Source organism: Girardinichthys multiradiatus, chromosome 18, assembly GCF_021462225.1.
Source record: "Girardinichthys multiradiatus isolate DD_20200921_A chromosome 18, DD_fGirMul_XY1, whole genome shotgun sequence".
Lineage (NCBI taxonomy): Eukaryota > Metazoa > Chordata > Actinopteri > Cyprinodontiformes > Goodeidae > Girardinichthys > Girardinichthys multiradiatus.
Window position 1 is genome coordinate 24,039,275 of NC_061810.1, and position 19,226 is coordinate 24,058,500.

Consider the following 19,226-nt stretch of genomic DNA (forward strand, 5'->3'; position numbering starts at 1 on the left):
CCATGTTCTTTAACATTAAATAGCAGATCCAATCCTTTCCAGGAGATGTAGGTTTTAATCTTCTAAGTGTCCTGTTCATTTCCTCTATTGTAAACAATGAATCTAATTGATGGTCTGTTGTTACCTTATTAATTAGGACGTCTTGATATCGAGCCAATGTTTGTTCCTTTCTCATTTTTGGCTCTTCTGACATGTTATCAAAGCTATGAACCTTAGCAAAGTTTTTGGCTATGATCTCTGCTTTCTCACAATCAGATATTGCTACCTCCTGTTCCGATATTAAAAACAGGATAGTCCCATTCCCGCCTTTCTCCTCCGATCCTCTTTATCATTCCCCAGACTTCCTCCACCAGAGTATCCCTCCCTATTCTTGAACAAAAGGCTCTCCAGCTAGACCTCTTTTCCTGTCTCACTGTTCTCCTGACTACTGCCTGTGCCTTTTTATATTGCATAAGATGCTGCATATTATGAGTTCTTTTAAGTAATCTAAACGCTCTGTTTCTGTTTTGAACAGCTTTCTTACACTCATCTGCCCACCAGGGCACTAGTAATCTGTTTCTTTGGAATTTGCTAATCGATATAGATCTTTCTGCTGCCAACAATATTGCTTGCTTTAACTGATTGTTCAAAATAGCTACACTATCTGAAGTATCAACCTCAACCATAGCTTCTTCACACAAACCTCGGAACTTATCCCAATGTTTCTGCTCTTATGTCCACCGACTGACTCCAGCTAGCATATTAAACACCGTAGGTAGGTCTAACACAGATTCCGTACCATTTAATACATTAACTCTGGTCCCACTCCCAACATTAAGGCACACTAAACCTTGGTCCTCCATCAAATCTTCAATTATTCTGCCATTACAATTAGTATGCAAACTCCCCCAAGCTATACCATGGGCATTAAAATCTCCACACCAAACCACTCTGATGTTGTTTTGTTCTTGGATACAAAGAAGGTTCTGTAGCTCTAACCTGTTACATGGATTATAGTAGTTTATGATTACGGTTGCCACTTTGTTGTTCCAAATTTCTATTACTATGTATTCCTGATTATCTCCCTTACCTAAAATCCTGTAAGGAATATCTTATTTGACAAACGTAGCACATTCACCTCCAATCCCATTTTCCCTATCATTTCTAATAACCAAATATGCATAAATCTGAAAATCAAGAGACGATTTAAACCAAGTTTCCGAGACACAAATAACATCAGGCAAAACTGAAAATTCTTTAATGAAATGCTTAAACGTCTGGCCATTGGCCAGTAAACTCCTTGCATTCCACTGAAGAATAAACACCATAATGAGAAAAATCATAATGAATCCTGACTAGACTGATTAGTGAGACTATCCCTCACCTCTTCCCGTGTCAGTCCTGTTACACCAAGATGCCTTTACTATAAGCTGTATTTTCTCATTTTTTGATTTGATTTCTGCAGTACTATTTATTACACCAGCAATAAATGTCACTAATTAAACGTTATCAATGAGAATATCATTCCTTTCTTGATGTTGAGGTATTGGCATATTTAATACATCCTGCCTATTCATCACATTGTCCTTTCTTGTCACTTTCACTGCGTCTGCATAAGAGATTTTCCTCTGAACCCTCATTTTTTGCACCTGCCTTTCCTTTTCCATAATCTCACAACCAGCAAATGCCACACTATGAGCCCCTCCACAGCTACAACACTTAGGTTGTACTCCTGACCCACACTCTCCATAATTATGGTCCCCACCACATCTGGCACATCTCCTCTTATGAGTACAGTTTTTTGCTATATGACCAAAGCGCTGGCAGTTGTAACATCTCAGTGGCTTAGGTACATAAGCTCTGACTGGATAACTCATGAATCCCAGAAATACTTTCTTAGGCAAGATTTCTTCCTGAAACTCTACAATGGTCTCACTATCCCTTTTTACACTGTCCTTGGTGGAAGTCATTCTAACTAGATTGGTCACTTTTCCTCCTTTATGGTATTTTTTAAGTTTCTCCATTCCCACACTGACAGGCACCCCTGTGATAACTCCCTTACTTCTACCACTTTTCTGAACCCCCACCTGCCCTGAGCTATCAACTTTAAATTTTCCCAACTCTCTCATGTTAAGTGCTTTTTTGAGCTGATCTTCGTTTGCACAATGAACAGGTTTCCATCACTAAGAACTTTAGCAGACATTATATCTCCTAACTTATTTGCCAGTTCTGTTGTCAAAGTAAAGGGATTCATCTTTTTAACATTGGCCTGTATCTTTTCCTTGAGTATCAAAATAACAGTTTATCTGCTTTAAATTTTTCCTTCTGAGAAGGTAAGTCAGCTTCACTATCAGATTCACTTTCATTTCTAACCCGCTTGTTGCACTTAGTTTGCCTGTCAACATTCCTTTGCCCATTCTGTTGCCCCAGATTAACTTCCTCATCCACATCAATCATATCCCTCCAACTACCCACCCCTGACCCACTCACAGAACAGTCGCGCTCAACCACCAGAATATGAAGATCAATGTTGATATTTGAATTTCCCACATTCTTTCGATTACTACTTCTTCCAGCTGACGCCGCTGCCATCTTTTCCGCCAGTCCAGCAGGCAAGGGACACATATGAAGTGAAGCTATATATGGATTAGCTGATGAGCTGTAATACATCACACCTGTGGCAGCAAGGTAAACCTGAAACACACACACACAAAAGTAAGGTCTCTCCTGAGTCCCCCTAGAGGCCAGGGACCATAACAGTAATAGAGCAATTGGGTATATTCCAGTAAATCCAGTACAAGGCTAGTTATTAGAATGTACCATTAAGTGAAGTTTGAGTAGTGGCTTTTCACTTCCAGCATAATTAGAAGACAAATGTGAAATGTTCTAAAATAATAGGCACATGGCAAGAGAATTGACTAAAAAATAAAAAAGAGGCACCTTTAAGATGACCTCCCTCAAAGAAAGACTTAGACCCTCCTGCATGAAATAAAAAGATAATGTTTCTTGTAACTGTACATATACAATAATTTTAATACACTTAAAGGTGGAAAGTGGAATCTTATTTTGGGAGACTCCTCAAAATTGGGTCATAACAAGAAAGCCTGCATTTTTCACTGGTGTCAGTCAAACTTTCCATTGAGTAAACTTCTGTAGACATACAGAGGAGCAACAATCCAATATATACACACTTTTCATGAATACCTTTCACAAATCGAAGCTGTGTTTCAAAGAATCCGTTACCAATTCAGAGCAATGCAATCGAGATGTAACTCATTTATATGCTGAGATTTTCTTTCACAAAACATTTTGAAGTGGGATTAAGGCACCTTTAAACTGTCTCTATGTATTCTGTTAAAAGACACATGTGGCAAAGGGGGCTGGAAATCCGCCTGCCTTTGTTTCGTCCCTGACTCGCCAAGCTCTGTAGACACACACTTGCATCAGACGACTTGGATAGAGGCAAGCCGCCTTCCTGGGACTGGTGCAGTGATGACATATGGTTTATGGCCCTCAAAAATCATTTCCAACAAGAAGAGTAAGGAGATGAAATATTAAATAAAAATGTTAACCATTTGCTTGATTAACAACAGAATCACTACTTTGAGATTGCCAGCCATTATTGTTTTGATGAGAATGGTATGGGGCTACTTATGAGTTTATGCGTGGTGCTGATGTCAATGCAGCACAACACCTCCTGTCATCATGCTCTGCAGACTATATTTTTGTAAACTCATGTCTGTGAGTGGCCAGAGGCAGCTCAAAGCTGACTCATCTTTGCAGGTTTATGACAGAAATGTTTTGTGAAAGAGGCTAAAGATGATAGTGATCCTACAAAAGCATCAAAAAATGCGTGTCTTGTGTTTTTTACAAATAGAAGTAAATGTAAGCAAATAGAAAAATGTGTTTCAAAAATTCAAAGTGGTATAGCAAAGAATCTGTGTTCAGTGTAGAATAATACTGTTTAGGTTACACCAGAAAACATATTTTTCTGGAGATTTATACTACAGTTGATCCACAGATGTAGATTTCATTGAATCTTTGAAGTTGCCCATTAGTTATCCATCAACTAGGAATCTTCAAATCACATACCAGCTCAACACAATTAGCCATTTGCAAGGTAAAATGTTTTTTTTCTTACAGTGCAAACACTGTGCAACACAGACAGAACATGTGTAATATGTAATTGCAAACCTGTCAAGAGCACAACTCATTACCTAACTTTTTAGCTTTAATTATTGATGGTGCCACCCCCTGACAAAAGGCAGCCCTGAGTGGTGAGCCATATTAAAAAACACAACTCCTCACACTCCTTTTTTATTTATACATCTTAGTTTTAGTTACATTTTTGCTACATTATAACAGACCTTTGCCTAATGTCTAAAAATAAAGAGGTACACTTGATATCAAAGGGAAAGGGGCAGGTGCACCAGCACCAATTACCACCCCCTTAGCACATTCCTGCTTACTTCAACCGTTGGATGATTAAGATAGGTGCAGCGTGGAAAGCCCACTAACCAGTTTACTAACAGAACAGGCTAGCTTTTAGAGTAGGGCTCCTTGGATCATATGTTTATGTTGACAGACTGTTCGCGCGCTTGTTAAACCGCTACCTTTAGCTGCGTGAAGCTGACACCCCACCAACTTGAAAAATTCCGGCAAAAGTGCTTCATTTGTGCAGGTTTGTGCCGTTGAAATTTTCGTTTGTGCTGTTTTGGTTTCTGAGATATTAAAGATTATTTTTTAGGTCACCATCCCATTTTACCCCGAATTGAACCGGAGTGGGCTCATTTTTTAGTGCTTCGTTTGTGCTGTTTTCTTTTTCTTTTTTGATTTAGTTTATTGATGGTTGGCAAGGTAATTGGTGCATTACCGTCACCGACTGGTATGTTGTGTGAACCAGAATGTCACTCAAGGGTTATATGTGTAACTTTGGATAACAAAATACTCACTGATAATTTTTCATTTTTTTGTATTTTTCCAAATAGATCAACTAAATCTAGTTTTACCTTAATTATATTTTGTGCTGCTCACCGGTCAGTGTTATGTTTTACTTTCAGGCGATAGCATGACTTCACCTAAATAGGAGACAATAAATTTCACCTGCTGCAGGCTGTAATTACTGTTTTGGTTCAGCGTCACCAATTCAGTCAGTGTGAAGTTGTCGGATGTTGTAAACGCAGAAAAGGACATACGGTAAGTCTTTTATTTCTCTTCGTTGAAAAACAGTGACATTACAACTTTTTTTAGTATTTGTTGAGTACAATGTATGCCACTGTTATATTCTTTTGAGTTGGCACTACTTTGTAGAATGGAAGGTTACACACTATGTCTCCTGTGTCTTATGTATCAGAGTAAGTTAGACACCTGAGAAGATGTCTACACAAGCTGGAGATGATGGGGAAGACTCTGTATCTCCAAGGGTGAATAATGAGAGACCCGCTGCAAGAGAGTCAACAGGTTATGGGCCCAGACAAGTTCCAAGTAGAACGATACATGGAAGGGGACTGCCGCCGCGGTTTGACGGAGACGAAGCACGCTATCACATCTGGGAAGCAAGGTTTTTAGCGTACTTGAAAACCATTGGCCTCAAAGATGTCATCCTGGGACGTGAGTTAGCAGCGGAGGCTTATGCACCAGAGGCTGAGGAAATTGGTAGGAAAAATGATATGGCTTACGCAGAATTGTGTGGTTGTTTGGACGCTAATCCTCTATGAAGCACCTGATGACGGCAAGAAAAGCCTAGAAATATTGAGGCGCCATTTTGAGTCAGAAGAAAAGCCGCGTATTGTCGGACTGTACACAGAGCTAACAAATGTGCAAATGGCTGATAGGGAGGCATTAGCAGACAATCTAGCCCGTGTTGAAAAGATAGTGGCCGCATTAAACAGAGCTAAAGAGACCCTCAGTGATGCACCACTGACAGCGATGGTACTAAAAGGACTCGTGGAAGAATACAACCCATTTTCTGTACACGTCAGTCAGACGAAGGAAACGTTGACCTTCAGTGAGTTCAAGGCAAGGCTGAGAAGTTTTGAATGCACCTTGCGCTACTGCAATAAGCCCCGAACAGATGAAATAATGACAGCTAATTACAGAGCATCCAGGCTTAAGTTTAAAGAAAAGGAGAAGAAGTATTTCAATGGAGAATGTTTTATTTGTGAGAAAATGGGACATAAAGCAAAAGACTGCAGAAACAAAGACAAGAAAACTCAGCGGAGAGTGACCAGCACACAAAATGGAAGCAGGGGGGCCACCATTACAGACACTGGACAAAGAAGTTTTCGTGTTAAAGAGAGGCATAGACCCATAAATGAGGAAGAAGTGTTTGTGCTCCGGGTGAGTGAATGGGAACCCCACGGCACACAGCAGCAAGGTCTACTGGTGGACAGCGGTGCCTCTGCCCACATCATGACCAACGAGGATGCCTTCATCAGATTTGACGAGACATTCCTGCCCAAGAACCATGTGATGCAACTGGCAGATGGGACACGGATTACTGGCAGCGTCCTGAGAAAAGGAGACGCACAAATAGAGCTGATCAACTGCAACGGGAAAGTGGTGAGTGTCAAGCTCACGGATGCTCTCCTGATTCCAGAATACCCACAGAACATCCTGTCTGTGGATGCAGCAGTTTCGAAAGGTGCAAGGTTCAACTTCGAGAAGAATAACAACAAAATGGTTCTTCCTGAGGGCACAACATGTAAGATGAAGGTAAAGGACAGAGTGTACTATTTGGACATTGTCACAGAGAAAGATGTAAGCAGTGAGGATTCCTGCAATGTATCTTTTGATCTAAAAACATGGCATGAGATAATGGGTCATTGCAACTATGATAATATTGTAAAACTTGAAACAGTTGTAAATGGGATGGAAATCAAAGATAAATGTGCAGACCCAACCAATGTGAAATTTGTCTAGAGGGTAAATTTTCTCAAAGAAGAAACAGGCAGAGCGATGTGAGGGCCAAGGAGCCTTTAGAGCTAGTACACACAGACCTGGGTGGACCTATTGCACCAGAGTCTCTTGAAGGGCATAAATATGCTATCACTTTCACAGATGATTTTTCAGGTGCCATTTATGTGTACTTCCTTAGGAACAAAAACAAAGCAGTTGAGGCAACTAAGCAGTTCTTGGCAGACACCGCACCTTACGGTAAAGTAAAACGTCTGAGATCAGACAATGGAACAGAATTTGTGTCAGAGGAGTACCAGTCATTGTTGAGGGACAATGCTATAAAGCATGAGAGGTCAGCGCCCTACTCTCCCTATCAAAATGGGACAGCAGAGAGGAATTGGCGCACATTCTTTGAAATGGTCCGATGTATGCTGATTGAGTCAGGTTTACCCAAGAATCTGTGGCCTTACGCAGCCAGGACAGCTGCAGTTATAAGAAATAGGTGTTACTGTAAGAGAACAGGGGAAACCCCCTATTTCCTTTTCACTGGAAAGAAGCCAGATCTGTCCAAAATAAATAAGTTTGGTTCTGAATGTATGGTGTATGAGCAAAACAAGAAGAAGCTTGATCCTAAAGGCAAAAGGGGAATTTTTGTTGGTTTTGATCGTCATTCACCTGCTTACATGGTTTATTTTCCAGAGACAAACAAAGTTCAGAAACACAGATTGGCCCACTTCATTACAAGGGGTTTGACTGAGAAGCATACTCAGACCGACTGGGACCGAACAGAAGACCACTACATAGAGTGGATAACTACACCAAGTCAAACTAGTCAGCCACTAACCAAAGAAACAGAGCTGACAGACACAGAGAGAGACTCAGAGCTGAAGAGTGACACAAATCCAACTAATGACTCCCAGGCTACTCGTACTACTGGTAGAGTCAGAACGAAACCCAAATACTTGGAGGACTATGAATGTGTAGTGCAGAGTAGTGAGTTAACCATTGATTACTGCTACAGAGCTACAGCTGGACTGCCACAGACCTTTAATGAAGCTATGGCATCGCCAGTATCTGATAGGTGGAAAAAGGCGATGAGAGATTAAATGGTTTCATTTAAAGAAAACAACACCTTCTCACTTTTACCATTACCAGAAGGTAGGCAGACAGTGGGGGGAAGGTGGGTATATGCTCTCAAAGAAGATAATAAAGGGAACGAGACATATAAAGCCAGGTATGTAGCAAAGGGATACAGTCAGGTAGAGGGACTTGACTATTCAGAGACGTTCTCTCCGACTGCAAACTTAACATCACTACGTATGCTGATGCAACTAGCAGCACAGCATGACCTTACACTAAACCAGATGGACGTTAAGGCTGCATACTTACATGCGCCCCTTGACTGTGAAATATACATGGACCAACCCGAAGGTTTCCAGGTTAAACCAAAGAACGGTGTGCAACTCGTGTGCAAGTTGAATAAATCTATTTATGGGCTCAAACAATCCGGGAGGAATTGGAATATGACGTTGCATGAATTTCTGATTATGAATAAGTTTGTACAGAGCCAGGTTGATCATTGTATCTATACAAAGTTGTCTGATAAAGAAAAAGTTATTTTATTAGTATAGGTCGATGATATAGTTTTGGCTGCAAGCAATGAGATGTGTCTAAGAGAGGTCAAGGAGAAACTGAAAAGTAAGTTTAAAATGAAAGACCTTGGGAATCTCACCCATTTTATTGGGATTGATTTCACACAAAAAGAAGGTTCTATCAAAATGAACCAGTCCAGGTACATAAAGAGAATACTGGAAAGGTTTGGTATGGCTGAGTGTAAACCCAGAGCCACCCCTAGTGAAATCAAATGTGACCTAATGCCTGATGGGGAACAAACTGATCAAAGAAAGTACAGAGAAATGTTGGGCAGCCTCATCTATATAATGACTTGTACTAGGCCCGATATCAGCTGGATTGTGAGTAAACTGTCACAGCATATGTCAGATCCAAGGGAGAAACATATGACAGCTTTAAAGCATGTGTACAGGTATTTACAAGGAACCAAAGCCTATGAGTTGTGTTATGAGAAGTGTGACACCAAATTAGAGCTCATAGGATACTCCAACGCAGACTGGGCCAATGATGTCATTGACAGAAAAAGCACAACTGGCTACTGCTTCAGCCTAAGTCATAGCGGTGCTATTGTTTCATGGAAAACAAGAAAACAGCAAAAGGTCTCATTGTCAACATGTGAAGCTGAGTATTTAGCATTGGCAGCTACTATTCAAGAAGCGCTCTATCTATCTAACTACTACAGGACATGGACCACAGTTTTGAACAAACAGCTAAAGTGTTTGAGGACAACCAAGGGACTATACGCCTTGCAAAGAATCCTGTGAATCGTCAGAGGAGCAAGCATGTGGACATTAAGTATCACTTCATAAGGTCAAACGTTTTACAGGGTAAAATTGTTTTGGTGTACTGTCCTACAGACAACATGGTCGCAGATGTGTTCACAAAATCTGCCACAAGGGCCAAGATTGAAAAGTTTTGTTCATATATGTTTGGAAACTAGTGTCATGGCTGAAGTGAGTGGCACCATTGAGTGGGGGTGTTGAGTACAATGTATTCCACTGTTGTATTCTTTTGAGTTGGTACTACTTTGTAGAATGGAAGGTTACACACTATTGTAAAAGGTAATAATGGCGGAGCCTCCCCGGCGTTCGAGTGTCAGTGCGTGTTCGAACCAGAACGGGGCAGTGTGGTTACCATTTCAACAACAGAAAATGTCTCCTGTGTCTTAAGTAAGTTAGACACCTGAGAAGATGTCTACACAAGCTGGAGATGATGGGGAAGACTCTGTATCTCCAAGGGTGAATAATGAGAGACCCGCTGCAAGAGAGTCAACAGTATTTTACGGATCCAGTCCACCCTCCCACAGCATTTTTTTTTTTTGGGTGAAATTAACCACCACTCAACTTTATTGATATAGATTTTTTCGGTGAAATGTTTCTTATATAATACGTTTCAAGTGTTATGAGTAGCCTATGCCTTTTCTAAGCAATGGACGTTTCCACATTCGTGTAGATAAAGGAACATTCCACAACTGCAAGGCATGAGGTGGGCACATGACCAATATATTCATAGTTGGACAGTATTTCCCATCCCATGCATGAAGCTAGTAAAGACATGGAGAGGTCCTTTAGCCTAAGTGAAGCTTTACCTTAAGTGGACAAAAGTACTTTTTTCATGCCAATATTGAAGTTTTTATCTGATCAAGTGTTTACATAAATGCTGTCACCACTGTCACCTGATTGTTCTGCACGTCAAATTTAATATATATAACCTATACCTTACTGATAACTGCACAGTATTGTATTTTTCCTCTCCTTTACTGTAATTCCTATTCAGCTTTTTGTGATTGTTTTTTGCATTTGTTTCTTATAGCTTTTAGTTTGGGTAAGTCTTCTACTTTTTTAGGTAAATATGAACTTTCATTGCCTTATGGTTTGGTGCTGACACACTCAAATGTTCCTATTGTGGAACAATAAAGGTTATCTATTCTAATTAATTGAGAGAGGTAACCATGACTTCTGAGATCACGCATAACCAAGTTACTGTTTGAAAATGTAATCTACATTATACTTTCAAAGAAGAATAAACACTTCTGATTTGGAAAATTAACTTTATGTTATAAATCACCACAGGTAAAATATGGCATATTTAACCATCTAGGAACTTGTAACAAAGAACATTAAAATAGAACCTATTTCTGGTCAGGAATATAAAACCATGGCAAAATGTATTTGCCTTTTGATCTGGGCTTCTCAGAAATTTTCCCCCAAAATGTGTTGATTCACAGCATTCGGTCTGCTGTGTATAACACTGCATGTGGTTGTATTGTCTTCTTTTCAGACACAGTCTTCACTATACAGGTCCTTCTCAAAATATTAGCATATTGTGATGAAGTTCATTATTTTCCATAATGTCATGATGAAAATTTTACATTCATATATTTTAGATTCATTGCACACTAACTGAAATATTTCAGGTCTTTTATTGTCTTAAAACGGATGATTTTGGCATACAGCTCATGAAAACCCAAAATTCCTATCTCAAACAATTAGCATATTATAAAAAGGGTCTCTAAACAAGCTATGAACCTAATAATCTGAATCAACGAGTTAACTCTAAACACCTGCAAAAGATTCCTGAGGCCTTTAAAACTCCCAGCCTGGTTCATCACTCAAAACTCCAATCATGGGTAAGACTGCCGACCTGACTGCTGTCCAGAAGGCCATTATTGACACCCTCAAGCAAGAGGGTAAGACACAGAAAGAAATTTCTGAATGAATAGGCTGTTCCCAGAGTGCTGTATCAAGGCACCTCAGTGGGAAGTCTGTGGGAAGGAAAAAGTGTGGCAGAAAACGCTGCACAACGAGAAGAGGTGACCGGACCCTGAGGAAGATTGTGGAGAAGGGCCGATTCCAGACCTTGGGGGACCTGAGGAAGCATTGGACTGAGTCTGGAGTAGAAACATCCAGAGCCACCGTGCACAGGCGTGTGCAGGAAATGGGCTACAGGTGCCGCATTGCCCAGGTCATGCCACTTTTGAACCAGAAACAGCGGCAGAAGCGCCTGACCTGGGCTACAGAGAAGCAGCACTGGACTGTTGCTCAGTGGTCCAAAGTACTTTTATCGGATGAAAGCAAATTCTGCATGTCATTCGGAAATCAAGGTGCCAGAGTCTGGAGGAAGACTGGGGAGAAGGAAATGCCAAAATGCCAGAAGTCCAGTGTCAAGTACCCACAGTCAGTGATGGTCTGGGGTACCGTGTCAGCTGCTGGTGTTGGTCTACTGTGTTTTATCAAGGGCAGGGTCAATGCAGCTAGCTATCAGGAGATTTTGGAGCAATTCATGCTTCCATCTGCTGAAAAGCTTTATGGAGATGAAGATTTCATTTTTCAGCACGACCTGGCACCTGCTCACAGTGCCAAAACCACTGGTAAATGGTTTACTGATCATGGTATCACTGTGCTCATTTGGCCTGCCAACTCTCCTGACCTGAACCCCATAGAGAATCTGTGGGATATTGTGAAGACAACGTTGAGAGACTCAAGACCCAACACTCTGGATGAGCTAAAGGCCGCTATCGAAGCATCCTGGGCCTCCATAAGACCTCAGCAGTGCCACAGGCTGATTGCCTCCATGCCACGCCGCATTGAAGCAGTCATTTCTGCAAAAGGATTCCCGACCAAGTATTGAGTGCATAACTGTACATGATTATTTGAAGGTTGACGTTTTTTGTATTAAAAACACTTTTCTTTTATTGGTCGGATGAAATATGCTAATTTTGTGAGATAGGAATTTTGGGTTTTCATGAGCTGTATGCCACAATCATCCATATTAAGACAATAAAAGACCTGAAATATTTCAGTTAGTGTGCAATGAATCTAAAATATATGAATGTTAAATTTTCATCATGACATTATGGAAAATAATGAACTTTATCACAATATGCTAATATTTTGAGAAGGACCTGTATTTGCTCTTCGGCAGTATGCAATGTAATGTCCCAGACCCTCTTTAGTCAAGCTTCCCTTGAAAGCGATGACTCCTCTCAAAGTGAATGTCTTTCTTTGGAAAGCCACAATGAAGGGAAATTGACTCAAAGGAAACTGAGTTGTGTTTGCAAGGTCACTGTCAATCCATGCTATTTCTCCAATGCTGTAGCTATGAGTAACAGTTCCAGCACAGAGCATTTTTCCTGAGGTGCTGGCTCCTGCTTTGAATTCAACTGGACATTCTGATTCCTTCGGTAGTGGGCGAAGGCAGGGAGACTCCGGAAGGAAGAGTCTGTTTTCTACTGAAATGTCAAGCTGAGCCATGCCAGAGTCCATCAGCACAGAAATGTCAGGAGAAACAAATGGTACTTCCCTTGTTGTTCCTTTGTTTAGCTGGCAGAACTGTGAAGAGCAGTGTTTTGAGACGTAAATGCTGGATATACAGTACAGACCAAAAGTTTGGACACACCTCATTCAAAGAGGTTTCTTTATTTTCATGATTATGAATATTGTAGCTTCACACTGAAAGCATCAAAACTATGAATTAACACACGTGGAATTATATACTGAACAAAAAAGTGTGAAACAACTGAAAATATGTCTTATATTCTAGGTTCCTCAAAGTAGCCACCTTTTGCTTTGATTACTGCTCCGCACACTCTTGGCATTCTGTTGATGAGCTTCAAGAGGTAGTCACCTGAAATGGTTTTCCAACAGTCTTGAAGGAGTTCCCAGAGATGCTTGACACTTGTTGGCCCTTTTGCCTTCACTCCGCGGTCCAGCTCACCCCAAACCATTTCGATTGGGTTCAGGTCCGGTGACTGTGGAGGCCAGGTCATCTGGAGCAGCACCCCATCACTCTCCTTCTTGGTCAAATAGCCAATACACAGCCTGGAGTTGTTTGGGGTCATTGTCCTGTTGAAAAATAAATGATGGTCCAACTAAACAAAAATCGAATGGTAATAGCATGCTGCTGCAAGATGCTGTGGTAGCCATGCTGGTTCAGTATGCCTTCAATTTTGAATAAATCCACAACAGTGTCACCAGCAAAGCAACCCCACACCATCACACCTCCTCCATGCTTCACGGTGGGAACCAGGCATGTAGAGTCCATCCATTCACCTCTTCTGCGCCACACAAAGACACGGTGGTTGGAACCAAAGATCTCAAACTTGGACTCATCAGACCAAAGCACAGATTTCCACTGGTCTAATGACCATTCCTTGTGTTCTTTAGCCTAAAACAAGTCTCTTCTGCTTGTTGCCTGCCCTCAGCAGTGGTTTACTAGCAGCTATTTTACCATGAAGGCCTGATTCACACAGTCTCCTCTTAACAGTTGTTCTAGAGGTGTGTCTGCTGCTAAAACTCTGTGTGGCATTGACCTGTTTTCTAATCTGAGCTGCTGTTAACCTGCAATTTCTGAGGCTGGTGACTCGGATGAACTTATCGTCTGCAGCAGAGTTGACTCTTGGTCGTCCTTTCCTGGGGCGGTCCTCATGTGATCCAGTTTCTTTGTAGCGCTTGATGGTTTTTGCGACTGCACTTGGGGACACTTTCAAAGTTTTCCCAATTGTTCGGACTGACTGACCTTCATTTCTTAAAGTAATGATGGCCACTTGTTTTTCTTTACTTAGCTGCTTTTTTCTCGCCATAATACAAATTCTAACAGTCTATTCAGTAGGACTATCAGCTGTGTACTGTATCCACCTTCTGCACAACACAACTGATGGTCCCAACCTCATTTATAAGGCTTGAAATCCCACTTATTAAACCTGACAGGGTACACCTGTGAAGTGAAAACCATTTCAGGTGACTACCTCTTGAAGCTCATCAACAGAATGCCAAGAGTGTGCGGAGCAGTAATCAAAGCAAAAGGTGGCTACTTTGAAGAACCTAGAATATAAGACATATTTTCAGTTGTTTCACACTTTTTTGTTCAGTATATAATTCCACATGTGTTAATTCATAGTTTTGATGCCGTCAGTGTGAAGCTACAATATTCATAGTCATGAAAATAAAGAAAACTCTTTGAATGAGAAGGTGTGTCCAAACTTTTGGTCTGTATTGTATTTCTCATTATTTTTCCAATGACTGTGGAGATATTGCACTGGGCATCGATTTGATGGGCACCAAACCTCAACTGGATTTTTTTCAAACATTGCACTTAGCAGCTCTGCCCTCTGTGAATAGATCTTTGGGGTCACACCATCTGTAGCAATGGCTTTTACCAGCAGTAAGATGGGGTTGTCACTGTTGTTCCTGACAACATTTTGAAATGGTGAGCTGTCACAGAAAGCACAGCATAAGCACTGACAAAACGCATCAAATGCACGTGTTCAGAGCAGAGATTGTTGATGTCCCAACTCTAATCGGTTGATGCAGGTTTCCATTTTTTAATAGTCCCACTTTCACTCTTTTTGCCCCAAAAGATGGATCTGCATGGAGCCATTCAGTGCAGGAAGTGAGATAAGAAGTTCTCTTCCTTTTTTTGGGTGGAAGAATTGGTCCCCTCCAGTTTTCAACCACGTCTTCATCTGTTGGAGGAATGTTTGTGGTTTCATCGGATTCCACAGAATGGTGAGAATCCATTCTTCTCTTGGCTTCAGCACTGTGGGTAGTCATGGATACAGAGTTTGTGTCGGAAACTTTTGCTAATCCAGATGTTTCCTCATCATTTTTCGCTTTTGCAGAACAAATCCGCATATTTCCTTCAATAAAGGAAAGATGATGAGAAATAAAGCGATCAGCTCGAATGGGTAAGTTCTCGTGTTTAAAAAGGCCATGCTTTACATTTTTGAATTCTGCTTCAACAGTGGCTGAGCTTGCTGTGAGGTTGGTGCTTTTGAAAAGGGGGACCATTACTCCTGTCCAAAGTGGTAAGTAACTTGCTAGTCTTATTATGAGTGGAACAATATCAGGGAGGAAATGGATTTTATCCGTATCCCCATTGGCTGCAGCGAGTGACCTGCTCTCCTCGCATATACAGGTCCTTCTCAAAATATTAGCATATTGTGATAAAGTTCATTATTTTCCATAATGTCATGATGAAAATTTTACATTCATATATTTTAGATTCATTGCACACTAACTGAAATATTTCAGGTCTTTTATTGTCTTAAAACGGATGATTTTGGCATACAGCTCATGAAAACCCAAAATTTATATCTCACAAAATTAGCATATCATTAAAAGGGTCTGTAAACGAGCTATGAACCTAATCATCTGAATCAACGAGTTAACTCTAAACACCTGCAAAAGATTCCTGAGGCCTTTAAAACTCCCAGCCTGGTTCATCACTCAAAACCCCAATCATGGGTAAGACTGCCGACCTGACTGCTGTGCAGAAGGCCACTATTGACACCCTCAAGCAAGAGGGTAAGACACAGAAAGACATTTCTGAATGAATAGGCTGTTCCCAGAGTGCTGTATCAAGGCACCTCAGTGGGAAGTCTGTGGGAAGGAAAAAGTGTGGCAGAAAACGCTGCACAACGAGAAGAGGTGACCGGACCCTGAGGAAGATTGTGGAGAAGGGCCGATTCCAGACCTTGGGGGACCTGCGGAAGCAGTGGACTGAGTCTGGAGTAGAAACATCCAGAGCCACCGTGCACAGGCGTGTGCAGGAAATGGGCTACAGGTGCCGCATTCCCCAGGTCAAGCCACTTTTGAACCAGAAACAGCGGCAGAAGCACCTGACCTGGGCTACAGAGAAGCAGCACTGGACTGTTGCTCAGTGGTCCAAAGTACTTTTTTCGGATGAAAGCAAATTCTGCATGTCATTCGGAAACCAAGGTGCCAGAGTCTGGAGGAAGACTGGGGAGAAGGAAATGCCAAAATGCCAGAAGTCCAGTGTCAAGTACCCACAGTCAGTGATGGTCTGGGGTGCCCTGTCAGCTGCTGGTGTTGGTCCACTGTGTTTTATCAAGGGCAGGGTCAATGCAGCTAGCTATCAGGAGATTTTGGAGCACTTCATGCTTCCATCTGCTGAAAAGCTTTATGGAGATGAAGATTTCATTTTTCAGCACGACCTGGCACCTGCTCACAGTGCCAAAACCACTGGTAAATGGTTTACTGACCATGGTATCACTGTGCTCAATTGGCCTACCAACTCTCCTGACCTGAACCCCATAGAGAATCTGTGGGATATTGTGAAGAGAACGTTGAGAGACTCAAGACCCAACACTCTGGATGAGCTAAAGGCCGCTATCGAAGCATCCTGGGCCTCCATAAGACCTCAGCAGTGCCACAGGCTGATTGCCTCCATGCCACGCCGCATTGAAGCAGTCATTTCTGCAAAAGGATTCCCGACCAAGTATTGAGTGCATAACTGTACATGATCATTTGAAGGTTGACGTTTTTTGTATTAAAAACACTTTTCTTTTATTGGTCGGATGAAATATGCTAATTTTGTGAGATAGGAATTTTGGGTTTTCATGAGCTGTATGCCAAAATCATCCATATTAAGACAATAAAAGACCTGAAATATTTCAGTTAGTGTGCAATGAATCTAAAATATATGAATGTTAAATTTTCATCATGACATTATGGAAAATAATGAACTTTATCACAATATGCTAATATTTTGAGAAGGACCTGTATTTGATACCCAGCCACGTAGGTCAGTCTGGATCTTGTCAAAAGGATCCACTTGATGCATTTCATTTGGATCTTCATCTGGAATGATGATGGAGTCTTCTGTGATCTGGGTTTTTAGATATTTTTTGCACATCTCTGATTCGAGAGGGACTCCAGAACTATCATTACCCTCTGCCTCACCGAGGGCCACAACAGTGATGGCATGTATTAGCTGTTTTGCATGGTCCAAGCACTGTGATTGAAGAAGCTTTGCTATTGCCCTGACAAAGAAATCTTTGACACGTTGTGACTTGTTTTTCAGGCAGTCCCACTGACAGATCATCTTTATGCAATGTGCCACATCAACCCTGATAAAACAAGGAGGAAGTTTTGTAGACTGGTTTCCAAGTAGCACACGGAAGCATTCGTTAATGTATGTCTTCAGATCGGGATAAGGAGTGAAGGCCTTCACCAGAGCACCAAGAATAGCCAGAGAAAAGTCACTCACGGCTTCCTTTGGTATAGCAGCACCTGTACAAAGCCATTCTGTCAGCCATGTTGCAGTTGCATTAATGTCGTGTCTCTCTGACAGCATTTGCACAACTGGGACTGAGCAGTTGTCCCCTGTCAGAACACCTTGATATAAGAAGATGTGTCTAGATGTACCATTTGGTCTCACCAGTCTTCTCACAACTGAGCCAGTTGCGTCAAAGCAAACTACTGAGGGGCATTTTTTGGACAATGCCTTATACACATGTAGCTGTGTTTGACTCCAATAGTGGCAGAAGAACTTGTCTAGATCAATGTCTCTTATACTACCACTGTGAGGTGTGCTATATTTTAATAACTGCAAAGACAAAATGGGATCTTTGTCTCTCCTGCTTAGCTTTTCATAGGGTGGCCAAATTTGGAAGGTGACTTGGCTCAGCATCTCCAATATCCATCAAATCTGATGCCTTCGCTGACCTCCATACAGTCGGCTCCATCCTGCCCTCACACAGCTCTTTTGAAGTCTGTGCACGAAGGTTTCCAGACATGAACCTCTTGGATTGCCCAGTGTGCAGGGAGATATCAGTGTCTTCGATGGAACACTGAAGCAGCATTGGGCTGTTTACCGTTGGCTCTCTAGCACAAGTCATTTTAATATGGCCTTGACACTCTTTACTGAAGCCTTTGATATCTATGTAGTTACTTGTGACAGTTGGATAAACTTTTGCTCTCTAGACCACAAATGTACATGTGCTTTTGATCTTTTTCCAAATCAGATGGTTAATTACATGACTCCAAGTGCCAGGCTTCAAAATCATGTATTCCCTTTTGCCAGATGATGAAAACTTGTCATTATATTCCACTTTCTCAGGTACAAATTTGATCCATTCCTCAAAAGGAACTTCAAGCTGAAAACCTGAGCAGTTGTCTTGTCCAGGAGAAATGGAGCCAGAGTCAAACTCTGTGCCCACACTGCTCTCACGATCACTTTCCTGCTCACTGATCTCCAAACATGACCAGATGTTGTGTCTGTTAGACTTTATAAAAGTGTACAGGGCTTTTGGAGACATCTTGTTTTCCAGCTGCTGACTTAATTCTGTCCAAATAGTGGCAGCTGGTGTGGCTATTTTGCCATTTAGGATAGCCTCTTTTGAACTGCAGAGAACTGCAATAAGGGAATCCCTGTCTATTGATGGCTGTCGAGGAATCTAGTTAAAGAATGAAAAGGCTTTGATTAGCATTAATCAAAATATTATTCTGGCCTATATAATCTCCCAAAGTCATAAAACATTGATATTTCAGCATTCTATCACAACTCAAAAACTTAATTTGAATTGTTTTCTCAAATCTGTAAGCCATTTATGCTGTGTTGTAATTATAGTATGTTTTTATTTTATTTTAAATGTTGAATTTTTTACTACTACTTGTCTTGTGAATTTTCAATTGAAGTATATGTTCAACTTTAAAAATGTGTCTTAGTTCTGTGGAGTCTACTGATGTGCCTAAACATCGATGACTGAATATGAATGGAAAAGCTGCAAGACAAAGCCTTGCAGAATCTTTGTTTCAACATTTTTTAAAAGTCTGGACTTAAAATGTAATTGAATTGTGGGTTTACAGAAATATGTATGCAAGGCATGCAACCATGAATCCCTCTCTGCTAATCGGGGCCTGGATTGCAGTAGCAACAGTGTTTTATCTAAAACCTAAACATTATTAGTTTACTTA

The 19,226-nt window shown here is 41.2% G+C and overlaps 1 protein-coding gene across 4 annotated transcripts; it reads left to right on the top strand.

Moving 5' to 3' along the window:
• The first annotated feature begins 4,488 nt into the window (after positions 1–4,488).
• On the top strand, positions 4,489–18,471 carry LOC124883715. Of its 4 annotated transcripts, XM_047390970.1 has the most exons (8): positions 4,489–4,660; positions 5,040–5,175; positions 5,333–6,693; positions 14,867–15,014; positions 15,128–15,313; positions 17,332–17,528; positions 17,602–17,837; positions 17,896–18,471. In XM_047390970.1, the coding sequence occupies exons 3-4, from the start codon at positions 5,611–5,613 to the stop codon at positions 14,900–14,902; spliced, it is 1,119 nt and encodes a 372-aa protein (XP_047246926.1). In that variant the 5' UTR covers positions 4,489–4,660; positions 5,040–5,175; positions 5,333–5,610; the 3' UTR covers positions 14,903–15,014; positions 15,128–15,313; positions 17,332–17,528; positions 17,602–17,837; positions 17,896–18,471. The 4 variants fall into 4 exon arrangements, with proteins under 4 accessions (XP_047246926.1, XP_047246925.1, XP_047246924.1 ...); XM_047390969.1 differs by having other exon boundaries at positions 17,332–17,837; XM_047390968.1 differs by lacking the exon at positions 17,602–17,837.
• The last annotated feature ends 755 nt before the right edge of the window (positions 18,472–19,226 follow it).

Coding starts and splice junctions, on each gene's coding strand:
- LOC124883715 (XM_047390969.1), top strand. CDS start 5,611: ATGCACCAGAGGCTGAGGAAATTGGTAGGAAAAATGATATGGCTTACG. Junction 6,694..14,866: donor GCACAACATGTAAGATGAAG/GTAAAGGACAGA, acceptor TTGCCCCAAAAG/ATGGATCTGCATGGAGCCAT.